This window comes from Gopherus evgoodei, chromosome 2 (genome assembly GCF_007399415.2).
Source record: "Gopherus evgoodei ecotype Sinaloan lineage chromosome 2, rGopEvg1_v1.p, whole genome shotgun sequence".
Taxonomy (NCBI): domain Eukaryota; kingdom Metazoa; phylum Chordata; order Testudines; family Testudinidae; genus Gopherus; species Gopherus evgoodei.
Genome location: NC_044323.1, coordinates 12647541 through 12666479, shown reverse-complemented (window position 1 = coordinate 12666479; position 18939 = coordinate 12647541). Strand labels below are relative to the sequence as shown.

Genomic DNA, 18939 nt, shown 5'->3' with positions numbered 1-18939 from the left:
TGTGTGTGAAATAACTGCCAAAGCTTCAGAAAAACCAATATACAACCAGAATGGAAATCATCACAGCTTGTTAGAATTGCTCATTCTGTCATTCAACTTATTGCATTTTTCTAATTATTATTAAAAAAGTTAGCCCTTTACTAGGCCAGTTTTCTTCTTCTTCTCCCCCCATCAGCTTTGAAAATACACCCTCTTTCCTGTGCTAAAAAATCATTTATAATTCAATTTGATATGAGAGTAAGTTAAATTTACCAGGCTTCCACTGCTTAGCAGAATCATGAATATGATAAAGCTTTCAAACCAGTTGTGTTCAACAATTTTGTAGCATGTTTTCCTCAGGTTCCACCATGTTTTGCCTGGAAACTTTGTGGTATTCACTGAACAGCAAGGAGAACCTCGAATACAGCCTGAAAGAGGGACACATGGTAAATAACTGTACATGAATAACCAGGACTGCTAAAAAAACTTCTGGGTTCAGGGGAAAGTCCTTGATCACCTTAAACTTGTGTCTCTGCTGTTTCATCTCTCTGTCCATTTTCCTTTGAAAACAAACTACAAAAATATTTTTAAGCAATGAGGAATATCTTGCACTGTTTAGTGAGCTATCTTTCCGATATTGTTGAGAACACTGGCAACAACCTCAGAGTGATGATGTTCAGATTCACAAAACAAAGGCAACATAACATGACAAATTTCATAGCTTTACCAGCATTTTCCACAGCACGGTTAGCACTGGAATATGGAAGGAAAATGCAGTTGGCAGAATAAGTTATTGCATCATAAAAATTAAAGATAAAGACAAGCTGTCGGGTAATCTAGTCCACCTTCTTAACAGTGTATTATTGTTCCTTCCATTCTAACTTCTAGTCATTTATTCATTCTAGATTGAAATGTACAAAGCAACTGGGTTTCCACCATACACCTTGAAAGAAGATATGGAGGTTACTTAACTGTAACTGGAGGTTGAGATAGGTGGTTCCTATCTGTATTCCACATGTGGGTACTCATAAGCACAGTGCACCTGAGACTGGAAAATCTTGTGAGCAGAGTCTATTAGTCAACCCTTGCATCCTGGAGATTCTTGTGCTCAGTATCCAAAGTGTAAGGGGAGGTGCAGACTGACCACCTCTCCAGTTCCTTCTCTACTACAAATCCAGTCATGATCCAAAGCAGAACAGAATGAGGGCAGGTAGTGGAATACATATAGGGCCACACATCTCAAAGAACATCCAGTTTCAGGTAAGTAGTTTCAATTTCTTCTGTGAGTGCTGGTCCCTACATGCATTCCATATGTGGGTGACTGGTAAGCAGTAGTCAAGTAGGAAGGAGGTGCAAAGATGCAGAGGGTATCGATTCTGTAATATTGATGTTCCAAAGACTGAAATCAGCAGAAGAGGCTTGGACTAAAGCTTAATGATTTGTGAAGGTGTGGATGCAGCTCCAGATTACTGCCTTACAAATGTTCAGCATAGGCACTTCTCGGAGACATGCTACTGAAGTAATCTATGCTCTAATGAAATGGGTCCTCATCCCATTCAAGACAGGGAACTGTGCTAACTGAAAGCAAGGAGGAAACAGCCAGAAATCCACTTAGAATCTCTGAGCAAATATTGCTTGACCCTGTGTTTATTCTGCTATAGCAACTAATAATCTAAGTGGTTTTCCTAATTGGTTTCAGTCTTTGCAGATAGAATGCCAAAGCTTATCTGACAGAGAGGTGAAGCCTCCTTTCCTTGCCAAAGGCATGAGGTTTTGGAAAGAAAATCACCAAGTAAATTGATTTATGTGGAACTTGGAAATTAATTTAGGAATAAATTTCAGGTGGAGATGAAGAGATGCCTTCTTTTTATCAAAAGTACTGCATGGAGTGTGGGCCATGAGTGACCCCAGCTTCCCTTCTCTCTGACACGAAAACAACAAGGAAAGTGACCTTCATAGACATGTGGGATACTGAGCTTTTGGCCAGTGGTTCAAAGCATGGTCTAGTAAGTAGAGTACAAAATTGAGGTCCCATTGCAGTGTTGGTGGGAAGATCCTAATGAGACACTTTAGGAATCTAGTTGTTGTCATCAGCTGACTAAAAACAGAGTAGCTTTCCACCCAATGGTGAAGGGCACTGGGCACTACTAGGTTGATCTATAGCAAGCTAATAAAACGTCCTGATGTCTTGAGAGTAAGGAGGTAGTCTGGAATACCTGCAGTCTATGGGGACAACTAGTTTTGTTGCAGCCAGGTAGAGATACGCCTCCATTTAGCTAGAAAACATTTTCTGGTGGAGTTTTTTCTACTGTGATTGAAGATAGTTTTAACAGCCTTGGAAAATGAAAGCTTATCCAACTATCAGGCCATGAAGTGAACAGAGTCCAGGCTGGGATATTGAGCCCACTGTTCTCCTGAGTTAGCAGATCCAGGAAGGGTCAGATTCAGATGGGAGGAGTGGTTAACATTCACAGAAGGTCTGGAAACCAGAATTGCCTGGGTCAGTTGGGTGCACTGAGAATGACTCTTGCTTTGTTGTGGCAAATTTTCTGCGGAACCTGGGATAGTAATGAAATGGGTGGAAAGGCATACCCTCAGGTGGGCTACCTCAGGATATCAGAAGTGTACTGGTCTTGCAATCCTGACCTATATGTTGAATTTCTTGTTCTTCTTGAAGGTCCAAAGATAGTGTTCCCCAATGAGTGAAGATTTTGTTGAGCACAGAATTGTGTAACCTCCCACTCATGGTTGGTGGAGAAGTACCCACTGAAATTCTCTGCCAGCAAGTTTTGTATGCCTAGGAATTAAGTCGCTGAGAGTGTGACATGGTTCCAGATATATCAATGCCATGAGTGTACCACTTCTCCTCCTTGTTTATGTAAAAGACAGTCATGTTATTCAACATTATCTGGCCATGTTGGGACTGCACAGGTGGGGAGGAATGCATCACAGGCCTTTCTGACTGCTCTTAGTTCCAGGAAATTGATATGCATCCTGTCCTCCCAAGGTGTCCATGTACCTTGTGTTGTACAGACACCCATAAGGCATACATCTGTATTGTAATGATTGGTGTGGGAGGGAGGAAAGGTACTTCGGAGTGCATTTGCTCTGGATTTTTCAGTCAGGCAAAGGAAGCTATGACATTGGCAGGGATTGTCACCTTGGGATTCATGCTATATCTGTCTGGTAAGTATAAAGACCAAAGCCAGGCCTGTAGGCAGCAAAGGTGAAGCTTGGTGAATAGTGTTACATAAGTACAAGGGGACATGTGTCCTAGCAGGGAATGACAGACCTTGACTCTAGTTTGAGGTCTGTGACTTGTTTGATCAGGCTGTTCATAGCCTGGAATCTGTCCAGATGGAGGCAGACCCTTGCTGAGGTTGAGACTAGGGTCACACCTATGAAGTCTATGGTATGTGTGAGAATCAAGGTGGATCGCTCCATATTTAGGCAGATTCCCAAAGATGCCAGAAGATGGACCAAGTATAAGAGTGCCACGTGAAATTCCCAATTGCATCTGCCTGTTAGGAGCCAGTTGTCTAGGTATGGGAAGATGGTGGAGTTGTTTCATCTCATCTCTGCTGCTACCACTGAAAAGACCTTTGTGAGGACCCTAGGTGCTATTCTGTAGGATGGGTGAAAGTTCACATGAAGTAAAGCATCTTTCATGTCAAGAACCACAAGCCCTGTATCTTTTTCAAGGGAGGGAATTATAGATGCCAATGTAAGCAAAACGAATTTTAATTTGCAAATAAAAATATTTAGCTGACAAGTCAAGAATTGGTATCCATCCTCCCTTTGTCTTGGTAAATAAGAAATACTTGGAATAGAACCCTTCCCCCCAATGTGCAGGAAACACTCACTCTATAGCCCCTTGTGAGGAGAGAGTCTGCCTCCTGATGGAGGATTTCCTTGTGAGAGTGGTCTCTTAAGAGAAATTGGAAAAGAAACTAGATGTAGCCAGAGTGCATGATATCTAGTACCCATTTGCCCATTGTTATGGCCCTCCAGTTGTCAGTGAAGTATGCTAGGCAGCCACTAAAGGTTTAGGAAGCAGCAGGGGATGGTGTCTGTGATGGTTTGCAATTCTTGAATGTCCCACCAAAGTAACCTTTTGCTGGTGAATGAGGTTGGGTGGCTGATATCTTGGTGGATGAGGCTACATATTTTGGTCCTTGGATCTTCTGGCACTTACAGCACAGTCTGTATGGAGAGGTGGTAGAAAGATAGTAGGAGAGGAATTGGCTTTTACAGCTGTTTATGATATTTCCTCTTACAGACTGGGAAATAAATGCCAGTGCAATGGAGGATTGTCTTGAAGTCCTTAATGAATGTAAGGACTCATCTGTGTTCCCATTAAAAAGATTAGACTTGAAGGAAAGATCTTTGATGGTATACTGAACCTCCCTTGAGAGTTCCAAGCAGTGAAGCCATAATTCACGCTGCATAACTTTTAGAGTTGCTATGGCTTTAGATGTGGTATTAGCCATGTCCACTATGTCTTTGCTGCCAGTTTACCCTCATCAATGTGGGTTTGAAATTGGACCTTCTGTCACTGAGGGAGTTTCTCCTTAAACTTCAGGAACTTGGAGTACTTTGTAAAATTGTACTTTGCTAACAGGGCCTGGTACTTAGCAATTCTAAACTGGTGGCTGGTTAGTGAAAATACCTTCTTCCCCAGAAGGTCAATGCGTTAAGCACCCTTGTCTGCAGGGGTAGTCTTGAGATGTTGCTGCCTGGACCTTTCTATGGCTGCTTGTACAACTAGGTAGTTGCAGGCAGGGTTAGTGAACATAAATTCCTCTACCTTTGGTAGGTACAAAATATCTTTCAGCTCCTTTAGGTGTAACAGTGCAAGATACAGATGTGTGCTACGTCACCCTGGCAGGTTCCATGATGGTCTCATTTAGAGAGAGAGGCACTCGATTGAGATGAGTAGGCTGCAGGATGCCCAGGAGCTTATGCTGAAGTGGGATCTGGAGGTCAGCTGCTAACCTCCACAAGAGTTCTTGGTATTACCTGTTGTCATCAGTCAGGGATGGCGAAGATAGGATGCTAACCTCATCAAGTAAGAAAGATGATATGCTTGTTGGTACTGCTGCTACCAGGGGTTTCAGCTCAATATCTTCTTCTTCTGCATACTCTGATGGAGCTGGTTGGTGTTGTTTAGGAAAAGAGAGTCAGTGAGACTCTTGCATAGATCAAAAGTGCCATGCATAGGGATCCCATGGACCTCAGTAGGGCCAGTATGATGGTTTGAAAGCTGGTTGGGGAGGACTCCATTGGGTACTATCAGTCCCTCAGAGCGTAATAGTGTCTGGGTGGAGGGAGGGTCCAAGACAGTCTAGAGGCTCTGTCAGGACTAATCTCCCTCTGTGGAGGTGATTGCTCATCTTGGATGTCAGATTTGGCTGAAGAGAAGGTTGGATACAGTGATAACAGTGATGCTGGGAGATGCAGACTCCAGTCTGTGGACGGAGTAGGGGAGTAGCTCCTTCTCCTCAAGATGGGTTCCTCCTTTGGTGTCAGAACCATCCTTAGAAGAACTGGACTTGGGAGAAGAGGAAATTGAGGGGATAGAGATGTGAAGATACCATCCAGAAAGGTAGAAGTTTCAATTAATCCAAGAATACAAAGTGTCCCAGTAGTTGGTATGGGGAGACCAAGCACTTCAACAGGCTTAGCAGTTGGCAGATCCTTATGGGGTTGAGTCAGTACCACTGGAGAAGATTCCTGCCTGGAGCTGATGGTCATTGCCAGAAGATGGTGATCTTTTGGCTTAGTAGTCAGAACCAGAGTCAGTACCAGTGGATCCTTGCTTCTGCATGCCTTACCCTTGTGGTTGGGAGGTTTAGGCAGGTGTAGTCTTTAGGATTCGAGCACAAGGTTTCATCTGAGTTGGAAGGAATCAGGGAGGGAACCCTTCTATTGGAAACAGATTTGGAAGTGTAGTTGGTCCTGTGTTTAAAGTGTACCCCTTCTTTCAACACAATGGGTCCTTTGACTTAGTAGATTTGACTTCTGTTCTGGAGCTCATGCTCAGAGAGGTGCTGCATTAAGTCCTCCCAGCCCGAATCGTACTGGGATCTCATGGCTTTCTCCTTGAGATATTTCCTCAATTGAAGCTCTTGTCCCTCTCACATTTGGGGAGGGAAGGAGCAGCAGATGCTGCAGTTGGTGGAGATATAAGCTTCCCCAAGGCAGGAAAGGCTGCACCCAGGATCACCACTGACTGAGAAGGAGCAGCGCAGGAAACACAGTTTTTCAACCCCTGATCCCTGGGCATAGGCCTTCTTCCAAGCGGAGAGAACAGGGTCAGTTCTGAGGTGGGGAAAAGCTATGTGAGGACTGAGGCATGGCCGGTCAGGCCTAGTGGTTGGAGTCAGGGGCCAGGAACGAGAGCCGGGGGCTGGAGCTAGAGACAGGGTGAGGAGTCAAAGCAAGGGTCAAAGCCAGAGACAGTTACAGTTACCAGTGTTTTACCCTACTTCTACGGCAGATGTCCTTTCAACATCCAGAGTATGTAAACTGACATTAGCCTTTCACTTGGAAAGAACAAAATCTTTTAAACCTTTTCCTAGACTTTTTATCTCCTTTGCAGCTTGGATGAGGGGAACTCCTGTCTCCACCCAAAGACTTTCAAAGAGGGTCTTGGATTTTTTATTACTTATCTAATCTTCAGTGCCGTTCAGTTTTTATGGCTCATTCCATTAAGTAAAAATCAGCTTCTTGTTGAAAAATATTCCTAGTTTGGACATATGTAAAGTTGCCACTTAGGTCTCTGTTCACACTTTTTCTAAACACTATGCAACAGTGCACAGTACTTCAGCAGATGTTGCTTTCAAAGGCACTGTTCTTCAACCAGTATTAGATGGACCTCCAGAGTACCCATCTCCTTAGATGGGATTGTACCTAGGAGCCACACAGAGCAAAGTACTCTTAAGGAAATGTACTTGAAGAAGGGGGAGAAATTACTTACTTTGGACAGTAGCTGGAATTCTTCAAGACATTTTGTCCCTATGGGTGCTTCACTGCCTGACCTTTGGAAACCTTGCTGTGGTTGGATTCTTCAGTAAGGAAGTAACTGGAGTAGCAGTTGGTCCAGCACAGCCCTATGTACCCTTAGTACAGGGTACAAGGATAGTTATGGTGCATTTGTGGACGGAACAGACTGCTACCAAAAATCTCTCAATTTGAGGCACATGCACACCTATGGCAGAGCACCCAGAGGAAAAAAAAAAATCCTGAAAAACTCCAGATACCATACACAGTAAGTAATGTATCCTTATTTCCCTTCCAACTGCTTCTGACTCTCCATCTCTTCCATTTCTAAATTTTGACCAAAAATCCATAGTGAGGCAGGTTGATGGTATCTCCTCCTACTAAAATTATTGTTTTCTTTTAACAACAGATTCATACTGTAGCTTTAGGGTGGAGACAAATAAAGCTAATAACATTGTGGTGTTCTGCTTGTGATTTAGACTGTAAATTAATGTTAATTGACTGTAATATAGCTGAAATGCTTATAATGGAAATGGTTGCAGTAAAATGCACAAGGATAATAACCAAAAACAAAAAAGAATACAATATTTACACAAAGTAAATAGTTTGATGTGCTAGTCTGATATATTTGGAAACGTTCCTACCTCCCAATGCTGCTTTAAATGGGAATTTACAGTTTCTTTTGGCTATGAACTGAAAATATATGGCCAGATCCTTGTTCCCAGTCAGGTACCTTTGGGTCAATCTCTGACAGGGAAGCTGGAGATTCCCCCAGATTAGAGGAATCCCTGTCTCCTGTAGAAGTGACATAGCCAGTTCTGCACCAGCTCATCCTTCCCCATCTCATGAGGCATGTACTGGGATTAGAAGTGCTTTGCACTTCAGTAATCTCCAGATAGCAGAACGGCTCATTGGTGGCCTTTGCTGTGGGCAGAGATTAGAGAAGCCTACAGGTCAGAACAAGGTAGAGACTGCTCTAATTTATGTTGGGGCAGAACTGGCCGCAGCTACTGTCAGGATAGTCACCTTTTCTTTCCCCACCTTGGGTCCTATGCTGAGAGTAACTTGGCTAGACCTGAGGATCTGGTTTGTAATAATTTTACCGTTTTTGAACTGAAATTGTCTAGATAGAGGGGATACAGAACTAGTCCTTGCTAAATTTCAGTGGAATTACATAACATCCACAACAATCCATCATGCATAATGTAATTACAAAGAATGCTAAAGGAACTACTGTAGTACCACACAAAATCCTACTTAGAATATTAATTTAAATGCCATGGGATATGGGATCATATGGATTAAAAATTTGTTGCAGGATCATAAACTAGTTCAAGCTTATGCATGACCTTAACTGGAAGAAGGTGAGTAGCCCACTGGAAGTCTACTCACCTTCTTATAGTTAAGTATGTGTGTAAGTGTTTGCAGGATTGGAGCCTAAACAGACAAAGCAGCATACAAAGGTTGTTGGGAAGAGAGAGTCAAATTAAGAATTATAGACACACATATACGCACACACTCTATTGTTTTATTTTATAGCAGATATCCTAGAAAATAATTTAATGGCAGAGTGGAAAATGAAGGATGAATATCAGGAAACGTTTCTTTCAATCTCAGCATATTACTCAAACTTGCTTGTACTTATTCATCCTCCATTTTCCTAAATAGTAAAATCAACTAAAATGCTGATTCTTCTTTAAGTACTGGTCCCTGTGTGTTTTCTACCCAATGCACCTAAAACAGGAAAATCTTGTGAGTTTATTCCTGTGCCCTGGAACTCCTCTTGCTCAGTAACATGGTATAATGGGAGGTGCAGACCTACCACTTCTCTAGTTCCTTCTCATTGCTGCATGGTCTGAGTAGGAATCCTCTCTGTCCAAAGCTCCTTCAATGTCTTATTAGCTATTAAACAGTTCTTAGTTTTGTCCTGCTAGCATTTAGAGGTAGCAGAGAGTATTTTGTGATCTTGACCATGGATCTTGAACCCAGGCCCATACGTCCCCAGGTAGTGCTCAGACCACAGCCACCATTCAGTGCTCACCAAGGGCTCCACGCACAAAGCTCCTGACTGGAAAAACATCCAGCCCCACCAATTGGCTTAGATGCACTACTTAAACCAGAAGGAGGCACAGGAAGTTGTTTGAGCAAGTAGGTGAATCCCTTGTTGGCTGCCACTTTGGACCCTGTGTATTCAGCTGATTCCTGAGCTCTTCCTTACAGCCTGGTCAGGGTTCCTGCCCTCCTTATTCCAGATCTCCCAGCACCCCCAGCTCCTGTGTTCCTTCCTTGCTCTGGGTCCCTGCTCCTCTGCCCTACCCTTGACTCTATCTCTGGTTTGACTCCCCACTCTGACTCCACCTTCGACCCTTGTCTTGACACCTCACTCAGACTTTGGTTGGACCCTTGACTTGACTCCTTGTAGTCATTGAGGGTGTTGAGCATAGGGGTTTGTGTGTGTGTGTGGGGGGGGGGGTTAGGTGAGGGGCACTGTGGTTCTCAACCTATGCAGCCCACAATGATAAATAGGTTGAGAACCCCTGATTTAGCATAACAAAGAGAAGGTTAAGGGGTGACTTGATTAGACTGTATATGTATCTACATGGGAACAAATATTTAATAGTGGGCTCTTCTATCTAGCAGAGAACAGGATAACATGATCCAATAGCTAGAATTTCAAACTAGACAATTTGAGACAGGAAATAACATGTAAATTTTGAACAGTGAGAGTACTTAACCACTGAAACAATTTATCAAGGATCATGGTAGATTCTCGATCATTGACAATTTTTAAATCAAAATTGTTTTTTTCTAAAAGATGTGCTCAATGAATTATTCTGGGTATGTTCTACTGCCTGTGCTACATAGGAAATCAGACTAGTTGATCACTGGACTCAAAAACAAACCAAAGATCTTTAAGTTTCAAAGGTAATATAATAAATGTGGTAATTCAGAAATGGAAGGAGAAAAGCCACATCATATACACCGAGACTGAAACCTCTTCCATTTCTCAAAGTAAGACTTTCTCGTGGGTGGTTTTCTGCTGTTCACCAATGTTTTGCAATTCTGCAGTACAGTTCATCTCTGTGCTTAGCAAGCATATCTTGAGATGGATCAGACTAAGACTGGAATGGAGAGTCCTGAGTCAGCAATTTGGGCATCAATGGCAAATTAAGGCAAATTAGGTTGAGACATTAATAAGGTCTGGAAACTATATTTGTCTTGGACATGCTGGTGCTATAAGAATGACTCTCACTTTTTCTTGTTTTATCTTTTTCAGTACCTTCAAAAGCAACACAGAATGGGAGGATAGGCATAAGCAAAACTCTCAGACCATGTTATGAGGAATTCATCCTCTACAAAGCTGTGACCTAGACTTCCCCTAAAACAGTACCCAGCTAGCAAATATTCTGTAAAACACGGAATAGTTCAGCTCCTATTCGTGATCCTACAGGAAATGTCTACTTTATCTGCTGTAGTGTTCTGCAGACTCAGTAAGTATACAGACAAAATGGTAATCTGATGGCTTATGTACCAATTCTCTAGCTTCCCTGCTTCTGTACATAGGGAGAAAGATCTCAGTCCTCATTGATGATTTATGTAAATTATGGTCGCCTTGTCATCTGTTGTGATTCTGATCACATGATCCAGAAGATGAGCACGCCAGACTATTACAAAGGCATTTGTCACTATAGTCTGAAAAGATACTCCAAAGAACATTTTTTCTGGATCCTTCCACCAACTGAACAAGTCAAGAACCCTCTAAGGAACTCAGTGACCTGTTTAGATCGTGTTTTTGGTTATATAAGCACTCTTTAACCATGTTTTAAGGCACTGAATATGCAATCTGGCATGAGGTGTTCCAAATGTACATGTAACCATAACGACTCAACAAGTACTTGCTGTTTTGTGTGGACTCAAGTGCAGTTGGAAAATGAGTCTTGACTTTGTATCAAACCTGTCACCTGATAAGTAACCTCTAGCAGTTTTGGAGTCCAAGTTGGTTCTTATAAACTCAATGAGCTTAATGGGTATCAAAGTCGACTTTCCTTTGAGTTTTAACCATAGAGTCTTGAATAAGGTTATTGCCTTATTTATTGCTGACTGTACTTTGTCATAAGATCAACCTTGAGGAGCCAGTCATCTAGGAAAGGGGAGACTTGAACTCCTAAATATCTTAGGTAGGCTGCTACTACTTATAGAACTTCCATGAAAATCTTGGGGACAATAAAAAGCCAAATGGAAGTACACAATGCTGAAAGTGATCACTTTGCTATAAGAAAATATTCATTCTGGAGGTCAAGGTCTGCAAACTAGTCCTTTGGATCTACTGGTGTTCTTGCTGCATACGTAACCATCCTGAATCTCTGTGTCTTGATGAACATGTTCAGTATTCTGAGGTCCAAAATAGGTCTCCACCCTACCTTCTTGGCCACTTAGAAGCATTTTGAGTAAAAAACCCTTCCCACATAGGGGAATAGAACTGGTTCTATATCTTCTAGTTGTAGAAGAGATTCTACTTCCTTTCTTAAAAAGCTTCTTGTGAGGGGGTCCCTGAAAAGGGACAGGGAAAGTGGGTGGGGTGGAGGAATGCATTATCACTTCTAAAGCCATTTGTCTGATATAAAAGTTCCCATGAGTCTTTGTAAAGGGAAAGATGGTCTCCAAATGGTAGGAAGAATGAAGTAGAAGGGTAATGCAGCTGTAAATCCAAACAGTGAAGTGGTTCACAGCTCTCAACCAATGTGAGGTGAGGTAATATCTTTTATTAGACCAATTTCTGCTGGTGAGAGAGACACACTTTCAAGCTACACAGAGCTCTTCCTTGGGTCACCAACTGCCTGAGGAAAAGCTCTGTGTAGCTTGAAAGCTCATCTCTCTCAAAGGCAGAAGTTAGTACAATAAAAGAGATTACCTCACCCACCTTGTCTCTCTAATATCCTGGGACTGACACAGCTACAACAACACTGCATACAAAATAAGTGCTTGCCAGATAGATGTGGAATATTGTGTTGTTGCAGTTGCAGATGTGGAAGGTCTATTCTTCTGGAACTTAGATCTCTTTCTAGGTGGCTACGATGCCCTGTGATAGGTTGGAAGTTGAACTTGATGAGATTTGGTATGTCTGTGACCTGCTGTATTTTCTTTTGTTAGCAGGAGTATAAATCCTGAGTGAAGGAAGCATTGCCCTCAGATCTTTTAAAGAGTGTCATGGTCATGGTTTTGAGGCCAAAGGGACCCATCAGATTACCTAGTCCAGGGGTCGGCAACCTTTCAGCAGTGGTGTGCTGAGTCTTCATTTATTCACTCTGATTTAAGGTTTTGTGTGCCAGTAATATATTTTAACATTTTTAGAAAGTCTCTTCCTATAAGTCTTTAATATATAACTAAACTATTGTTGTATGTTAAGTAAATAAGGTTTTTCAAATGTCTAAGAAGCTTCATTTAAAATTAAATTAAAATGCAGAGCCCCCCGGACCACTGGGCAGGACCTGGACAGTGTGAGTGCTGCTGAAAATGAGCTTGTGTACTGTCAAATTACCATCACCCCCCACTGCAGAGGAAGGTGAAACGCCCCCCAAGGCCACTGCCAATCTGACCTGGAGGAAAATTATTTCCCGACTCCATGTATGGCAATCAATTAGACCCGGAGCATGTCAGCAAGAACCCACCGGGCATGCACCTGAGAGAGAGAATGCTCAGTGCAACTTTAGAGTCTTTCCAATGTCCTATCTTCAGCTGTGGCCATCCCTCATGCTTCAGAGGGAGGAGATGAGATAAACTAACATAATAAGAAATCCTTTCCTGACTCCTGTAGGTGGAGAGGTTTGTCCATGGTATCACTAAGCAGTTTTGTTCCATCAAATGAGATATTCTGCACAGTATTCTGGACCTCTTTTAGGATTGCAGTCGCAATGCCCAGTTTATCACTAGTGCTGTTGCCATACAGCATGACACTGTAACTGCCACATCCAATGAAGCTTGCAGTGATGCTTTGGAAATAAGCTGACCCTACACAATAATTGCCTAAAACTCTCCTTTTTGTTACTAAAATATACAATAAAAGATGTGAATTATTATGGTTGAGCTAATTGTATTTAGCAATGAGAGCTTGATAATTTGCCACTCTAAACTGCAGAGAAGCCAAAAAAATAACTCTCTCAGCCTAATAAATTCAAACATTTCTAGTCCTTAGCATGAGATATTCTTGGAGTGGTGTTGCTTATTGAGCTCATTCACAGCATCCATCACCAACAAATTCAGCGTTGGGCATTCAGATAGGTATTATGTCTCTTTCACAGGCACATAACATTTTTTGTTTGCACTCTTGACCATTGTGGCATCCCCCAGCGACTGCACTTCCAATGTTTTAGGTGGTTCAAGAAAGGCTTCATTTATTGATGGAATTACTTTGCCTTAGGGAATGGTGTGGAGTATATATACCAGCTGATGGTGGGTTTCCTGAACCTCCTCCAATGAAATTTGGAAAAACTCAGCTAATCTCTTAAAATGTCTGAAGTCATCTCTAAAGGCAGGAGGAGAAGGCATTCTTTTCTCATCATACAAAGAGTAAGATATATTTGTTGCTGGTGGAGTTTCCTCATCTGGTCTCATCTCTTGCTCTTCAAAAAAACTCCTTTTCCTGAGGAGATAGATGGGAAGAGTCTTGTGCTATAGCTGGTTGTCACCTCTGATTCTCTCTATCTGGATGTCTAGACACCCTATGATAGTGCTGCCCAGCCAGTAGGAGGAAACAACATGTCAACTAATGTAAGTGACAAGGAGCAAGAATGCTGTGGGAAAGGGATCTGAATACTGTCAGGCTTTCTAAAATCAAAGAGTTAATTATCCAGAAACTCTATTCCTTTATAGTTATATGGAATTGTAACCCAGAAGGAAATTAATCCAACTATGAACTGACCTTGTTAACATGTGGTACACCATTACATCTACTACAGATGGGGAGACTATCCTTTGTTCAGAGTAATAATTGATATAAGGGGTTGAAGGAAATGTCAATAAATTTAACTTTTCCTCTAGCGACAACCACAATAACCTTGTTATGGATAGTTTTGGCTGGAAGGAACCAGCTTTGAAAATTTAAAAATGCATTGAGCACAAATATTGGCATGAAATAAACTTGTAAAGCTAAAAGTTATACAGCAATTTAAAGTGGGCCTCCAGGCTTACCATTCTAGAGAAATTCAACCAAACACTAACAAGTTCTCTCTGTCTATTTCACATATGTTTTCACTATTACTAAGATTTATGGATGAAAAGTGCTAAACTAGTACTAGGTAATTATGTATTATTAAACTATTTTTAACATTAAATACTCTGCAAATAGAGTGCCTTGGTGTTGAGTCTCAGCGTTAGCTAGGAGAACAGGTTACTGTGGGCTGTTCTTCTCATTTCCTAGTCATAATGAAATCAGCAGATCCTTACCTTCTGGAAAACAGTTATCAGGTTTCTTGAAGTATTCAGCCAGCTCAGGGATCTGTTTCAGAAGCTCCTCAGGATTTGTCAGATCCACTGTGCTGCCTTCAGAACAGCTGATGTCATCAAGCTGCTATGCAAGAAAAGACAATGCATCAATTTTCCCTTAATGCAGTCATGCTTTAAAATAAATTGAATACGTACATTGGTGAACAGTTATAATTAAGGGAAATATTCAAAAAAATAAAACTTAGTTGGGTACTGTACTTATTAATAACATGGCAGTCCTGGAACGGCATCCTGCTTTACAGTGTATGTGATCACTGAAATATCTCCATATCAGTTCAAACAGAAGTCAAAGTTATATTTAAAGGAACCAGATTAATTACACTAGTAAAGCTCACAAATGGGAATATTCCAGTTTTTCTGCATTTAAGTATATGTGGTTTTCAAACATGGATAGACTTTAAAACACTCTACTAGCTAGGGCTGAAAACAATTAAAACAGAAGACAACACATGAAAAAATAGAGAAGGCAAAACATGAAAATATAATTTCATCAAAGGACTACTTTGTAGAGATCTAAAACTTTCTGTTCAGAATGAAACTATGAAATGAAACTACTTCCCCATGACCTCCTTCAAACACCTTCTTTATCCTCACCACAGGACCTTCCTCCTGGTGTTTGATAACACTTGTACTCCTCAGTCCTCCAGCAGCACACCCTCTCACTCTCAGCTCCTTGCACCCTTTGCTCCGAGCTCCTCACACACACCCCTCACTGACTAACTGGAAGGCTTTTAATTAGTTCCAGCCAGCCCTTGATTGGCTTCAGGTGTTCTAATTAAAGTAGCTATCTCCACTGCCTTCTAGAAGGATCTTAATTGGCCCCAAGTGTCTTGATTAACCTGGAGCAACTGCCATTTGGTTATCATGGTACTAGGGATTTGTTTAGCCTGGGGCTAACATACCTGTCCCTTACTACTTTACTGTAGCCATCTGGCCTTGCCCCATCACATAATATTTAGAAATACAGCATTGTGCAATTTCCATTCACTGAAATCCACTTACTCTGCCCTGCACCAGTGAGAGAGAATACTTCAAGCTAAATACAACAAATGCAGCTAAATGTATTAATGATGTTGTGATGCAATTGTGAACACCTATGTGGCTAAGATATGTGGGAACTCCCATAACACAACTGGAATTGCAGTTAGCAAGGGATATGAAGGGTAACAAAAAGGGTTTCTACAGGTATGTTAGCAACAAGAAGGAGGTCAGGGAAAGTGTGGGACATTTACTGAATGAGGGAGGCAACCTAGTGACAGATGATATGAAAAACGCTGAAGTACTCAATGCTTTTTTTGCCTCGGTCTTCACAGACAACGTCAGCTCCCAGACTACTGAACTGGGAAGCATGGTATGGGGAGAAGGTGAGCAGCCCTCAGTGGTGAAAGAACAGGTTAAGGACTATTTAGAAAAGCTGGACAGGCACAAGTGCATGGGGCCAGATACAATGCATCCAAGGATGCTAAGGGAGTTGGCTGATGTGATTGCAGAGCCATTGGCCATTATCTTTGAAAACTCATGGTGATTGGGGGAGGACCCAGACGATTGGAAAAAAGCAAATGTAGTGCCCATCTTTAAAAAAGGAAAGGAGGAGAATCCAGGGAACAGACCTGTCAGCCTCATCTTACTCCCTGGAAAAATCATGGAACAGGTCCTTAAGGAATCCATTTTGAAGCACATGGAGGAGAGAAAGGTGATCAGGAACAGTCAACATGGATTCACCAAGGTCAAGTCATGCCTGATGAACCTGATTGCCTTCTATGATGAGATAACTGGCTTTGTGGATATGGGGAAAGCAGAGGACATGACATACCATTACTTCATCAAAGCTTTTGATATGGTCTCCCATAGTATTCTCGCCAGCAAGTTAAAAAGTATGGATTGGATGAATGGACTATAAAGTGGATAGAAAGCTGTCTAGATCATTGGGCTCAATGGTAATGATCAATGGCTTGATGTCTAGTTGTTAGCAGGTATCAAGCAGAGTGCCACATGGGTTGGTTCTAGGGCTGATTTTGTTCAACATCTTCATTAATGATCTGGATGATACAATGGATTGCACCCTCAGCAATCTGTGAATGACACTAAACTGGAGGGAGAGGTAGATACACTGGAGGGTATGGATAGGGTCCAGAGTGACCTAGACAAATTGGACGATTGGGCCAAAAGAAATCTGATGAGGTTCAAGAAGCACAAGTGCAGAGTCCTGCACTTAGGATGATAGAATCATATGCACAGCTACAAGCTGGGGACCAACTGGCTAACTGACAGTTCTGCAAACAAAGACTTGAGTATTACAGTGGACGAGAAGCTGGGATATGATCAACAGTGTTCCCTTGTTGCCAAGAAAGCTAATGGGCTGAATTAGTAGGAGTATTGCCAGCAGATTGAAGGAAGTGATTATTCCCCTCTATTTGGCACTGGTGAGGCCAAATCTGGAGTACTGCAGCCAGTTCTGGGCCCGCTACTACAGAAAGGATGTGGAAAAATTGGAGAGAGTCCAGCAGAGGGCAACATAAATGATTAGGGGCCTGGGGCACATGACTTATAAGGAGACACTGAAGGAACTGGGCTTATTTAGTCTGCAGAAAAGAAGAGTGAGGGGGAATTTGATAGCAGCTTTCAACTATCTGAAGCTTTCAACTATCCCAAAGAGGATGAAGCTAGGCTTCTTCTCAGTGATGGCAGATGACAGAACAAGGAGCAATGGTGGGAGGTCTAGGCTGATATTAGGAAAAACTTTTTCACTAGGAGGGTGGTGAAGCACTGGAATGGGGAGGTGGTGGAATCTCCATCCTTAGAGGTTTTTAAGGCCTGGCTTGACAAAGCCCTGGCTGGGATGATTTAGTTGGGGTTGGTCCTGCTTTGAGCAGGGGGTTGGACAAGATGAGCTCCTGAGGTCCCTTCCAACTCTAATCTTCTATGAGTCTATGACTAGTAAATTAGAGAGTTCTTGTGCATTAACACAAAATAAGGTAACAAATACAAAATTTAAAGTAGAAAATTATTTCTTGATTAATGATCTTTATAAGATTCTGAAAAAATGAAACAGATATAAAAGAAATCAACTAATGTTGGTGATTCCATGTTAGATCAGAACACAGTGTTACCTCTTTTTGTATTAGAGATGATGATGCAGCCTTCTATTGTTTATGTTAAACTCACTTAAGTCTTCAGAGAAAATCTCATATCCTTTACACCAGGGGTCGGCAACCTGCGGCACGCGTGCCAAACATGGCACGTGAGCCGATTTTAAGTGGCATGCAGCCGCCTGCCAAAGTCCTGGCCCCCAGCCCCACTCAGCCCCCCTCCCCACCCACCGTTCTCCCCTGCGGAGGCAGGATGCAGAAGATTGGTTCTGCGGCAACCAATCTTCCCTCTCCCCTGCTTCTTCCCCCAGAGTGGTGCTTTCCTTCCCCGCCCCCTCTCCTTCCCTGTGCCAATTAGCTGATGGCCTTAGCAAGGGGGGGGGGGGAAAGCAACAGCGTGCAGGCAGTTCCCTAGAGGAGAGAGAGAGAGAGAGGTAGGGATGGAGCCTTGGGGAAAGGGGTGGAACAGGGCACATCCCTTCCAGCCCCCAGCCCTCTGCCCTGATCCCCCCTCCACATTCAGTCTTCTGTCTTATACTCCCCACGACCCCCAGCCCTCTGCCCTGACCCCCCCGCACATTCAGCATTCTGCCCTACAGCCCCCATACCCCCCAGCCCTCTGCCCTGACCCTTGAACCCCCCCACACAGCCAGTCTTCTGCCCTGCACCTCCCACATCCCCAGCCTTCTGCCCTGACCCCCTCCACACTCAGCTTTCTGCCTTGCAGCCCCCATGCCTCCCAGCCCTCTGCCCTGACCCCCCCACACCCAGCCTTCTGCCCTGCAGCCCCCAAATCCCCAGCCTTCTTCCCTGACCCCCCCCACACACTCAGCTTTCCGCCCTGCAGCTCCCATACCCCCAGCCCTCTGCCCTGACCCTTGAACCCCCTCACACACACATCCTTCTGCCCTGCATCCCCCCACCCCAACACACACCTAGCCTTCTGCCCTGCATCCCCACAGCCCCATCCCTCTGCTCTGAACCCCCCCACACTCAGCCTTCTGCTGTGCACTCCTCACACACCGAGCCCTTTGCCCTGACCTTTGACCAGGGCCAGTGCTTCCATTTAGGTGACCTAGGTGGTCACCTAGAGCGCCAGGATTTGAGGAGGTGGCATTTTGCCGCTCTTGGCGGCAATTCAGCGGCGGAGGGGGGTCCTTCCATATTCTGGGTCTTTGGCGGCAATTCTGCGGCGGGTCCTTCACTCACTCTGGGACCCGCTGCTGAAGTGCCCCAAAGACCGGGAGTGTGGAAGGACCCCGCCCGTAGCAGAATTGCTGCCAATGACGGGGAGCATGGAAGGACCCCCGCCTAGGGAGCCAAAAACCCTGGCACCGCTCCTGCCCTTGACCCACACACACCCAGC

At 43.3% G+C, this 18939-nt stretch overlaps 1 protein-coding gene across 1 annotated transcript in view; it reads right to left on the bottom strand.

The window, feature by feature from the left end:
- The window catches only part of LOC115647285 (sodium channel protein type 5 subunit alpha-like), a 100622-nt gene that overhangs the window by 26125 nt on the left and 55558 nt on the right, over positions 1-18939 (bottom strand). The window contains 2 exon segments of the mRNA XM_030554183.1: positions 253-407; positions 14425-14548. Coding sequence (XP_030410043.1) covers positions 253-407; positions 14425-14548 — 279 coding nt within the window.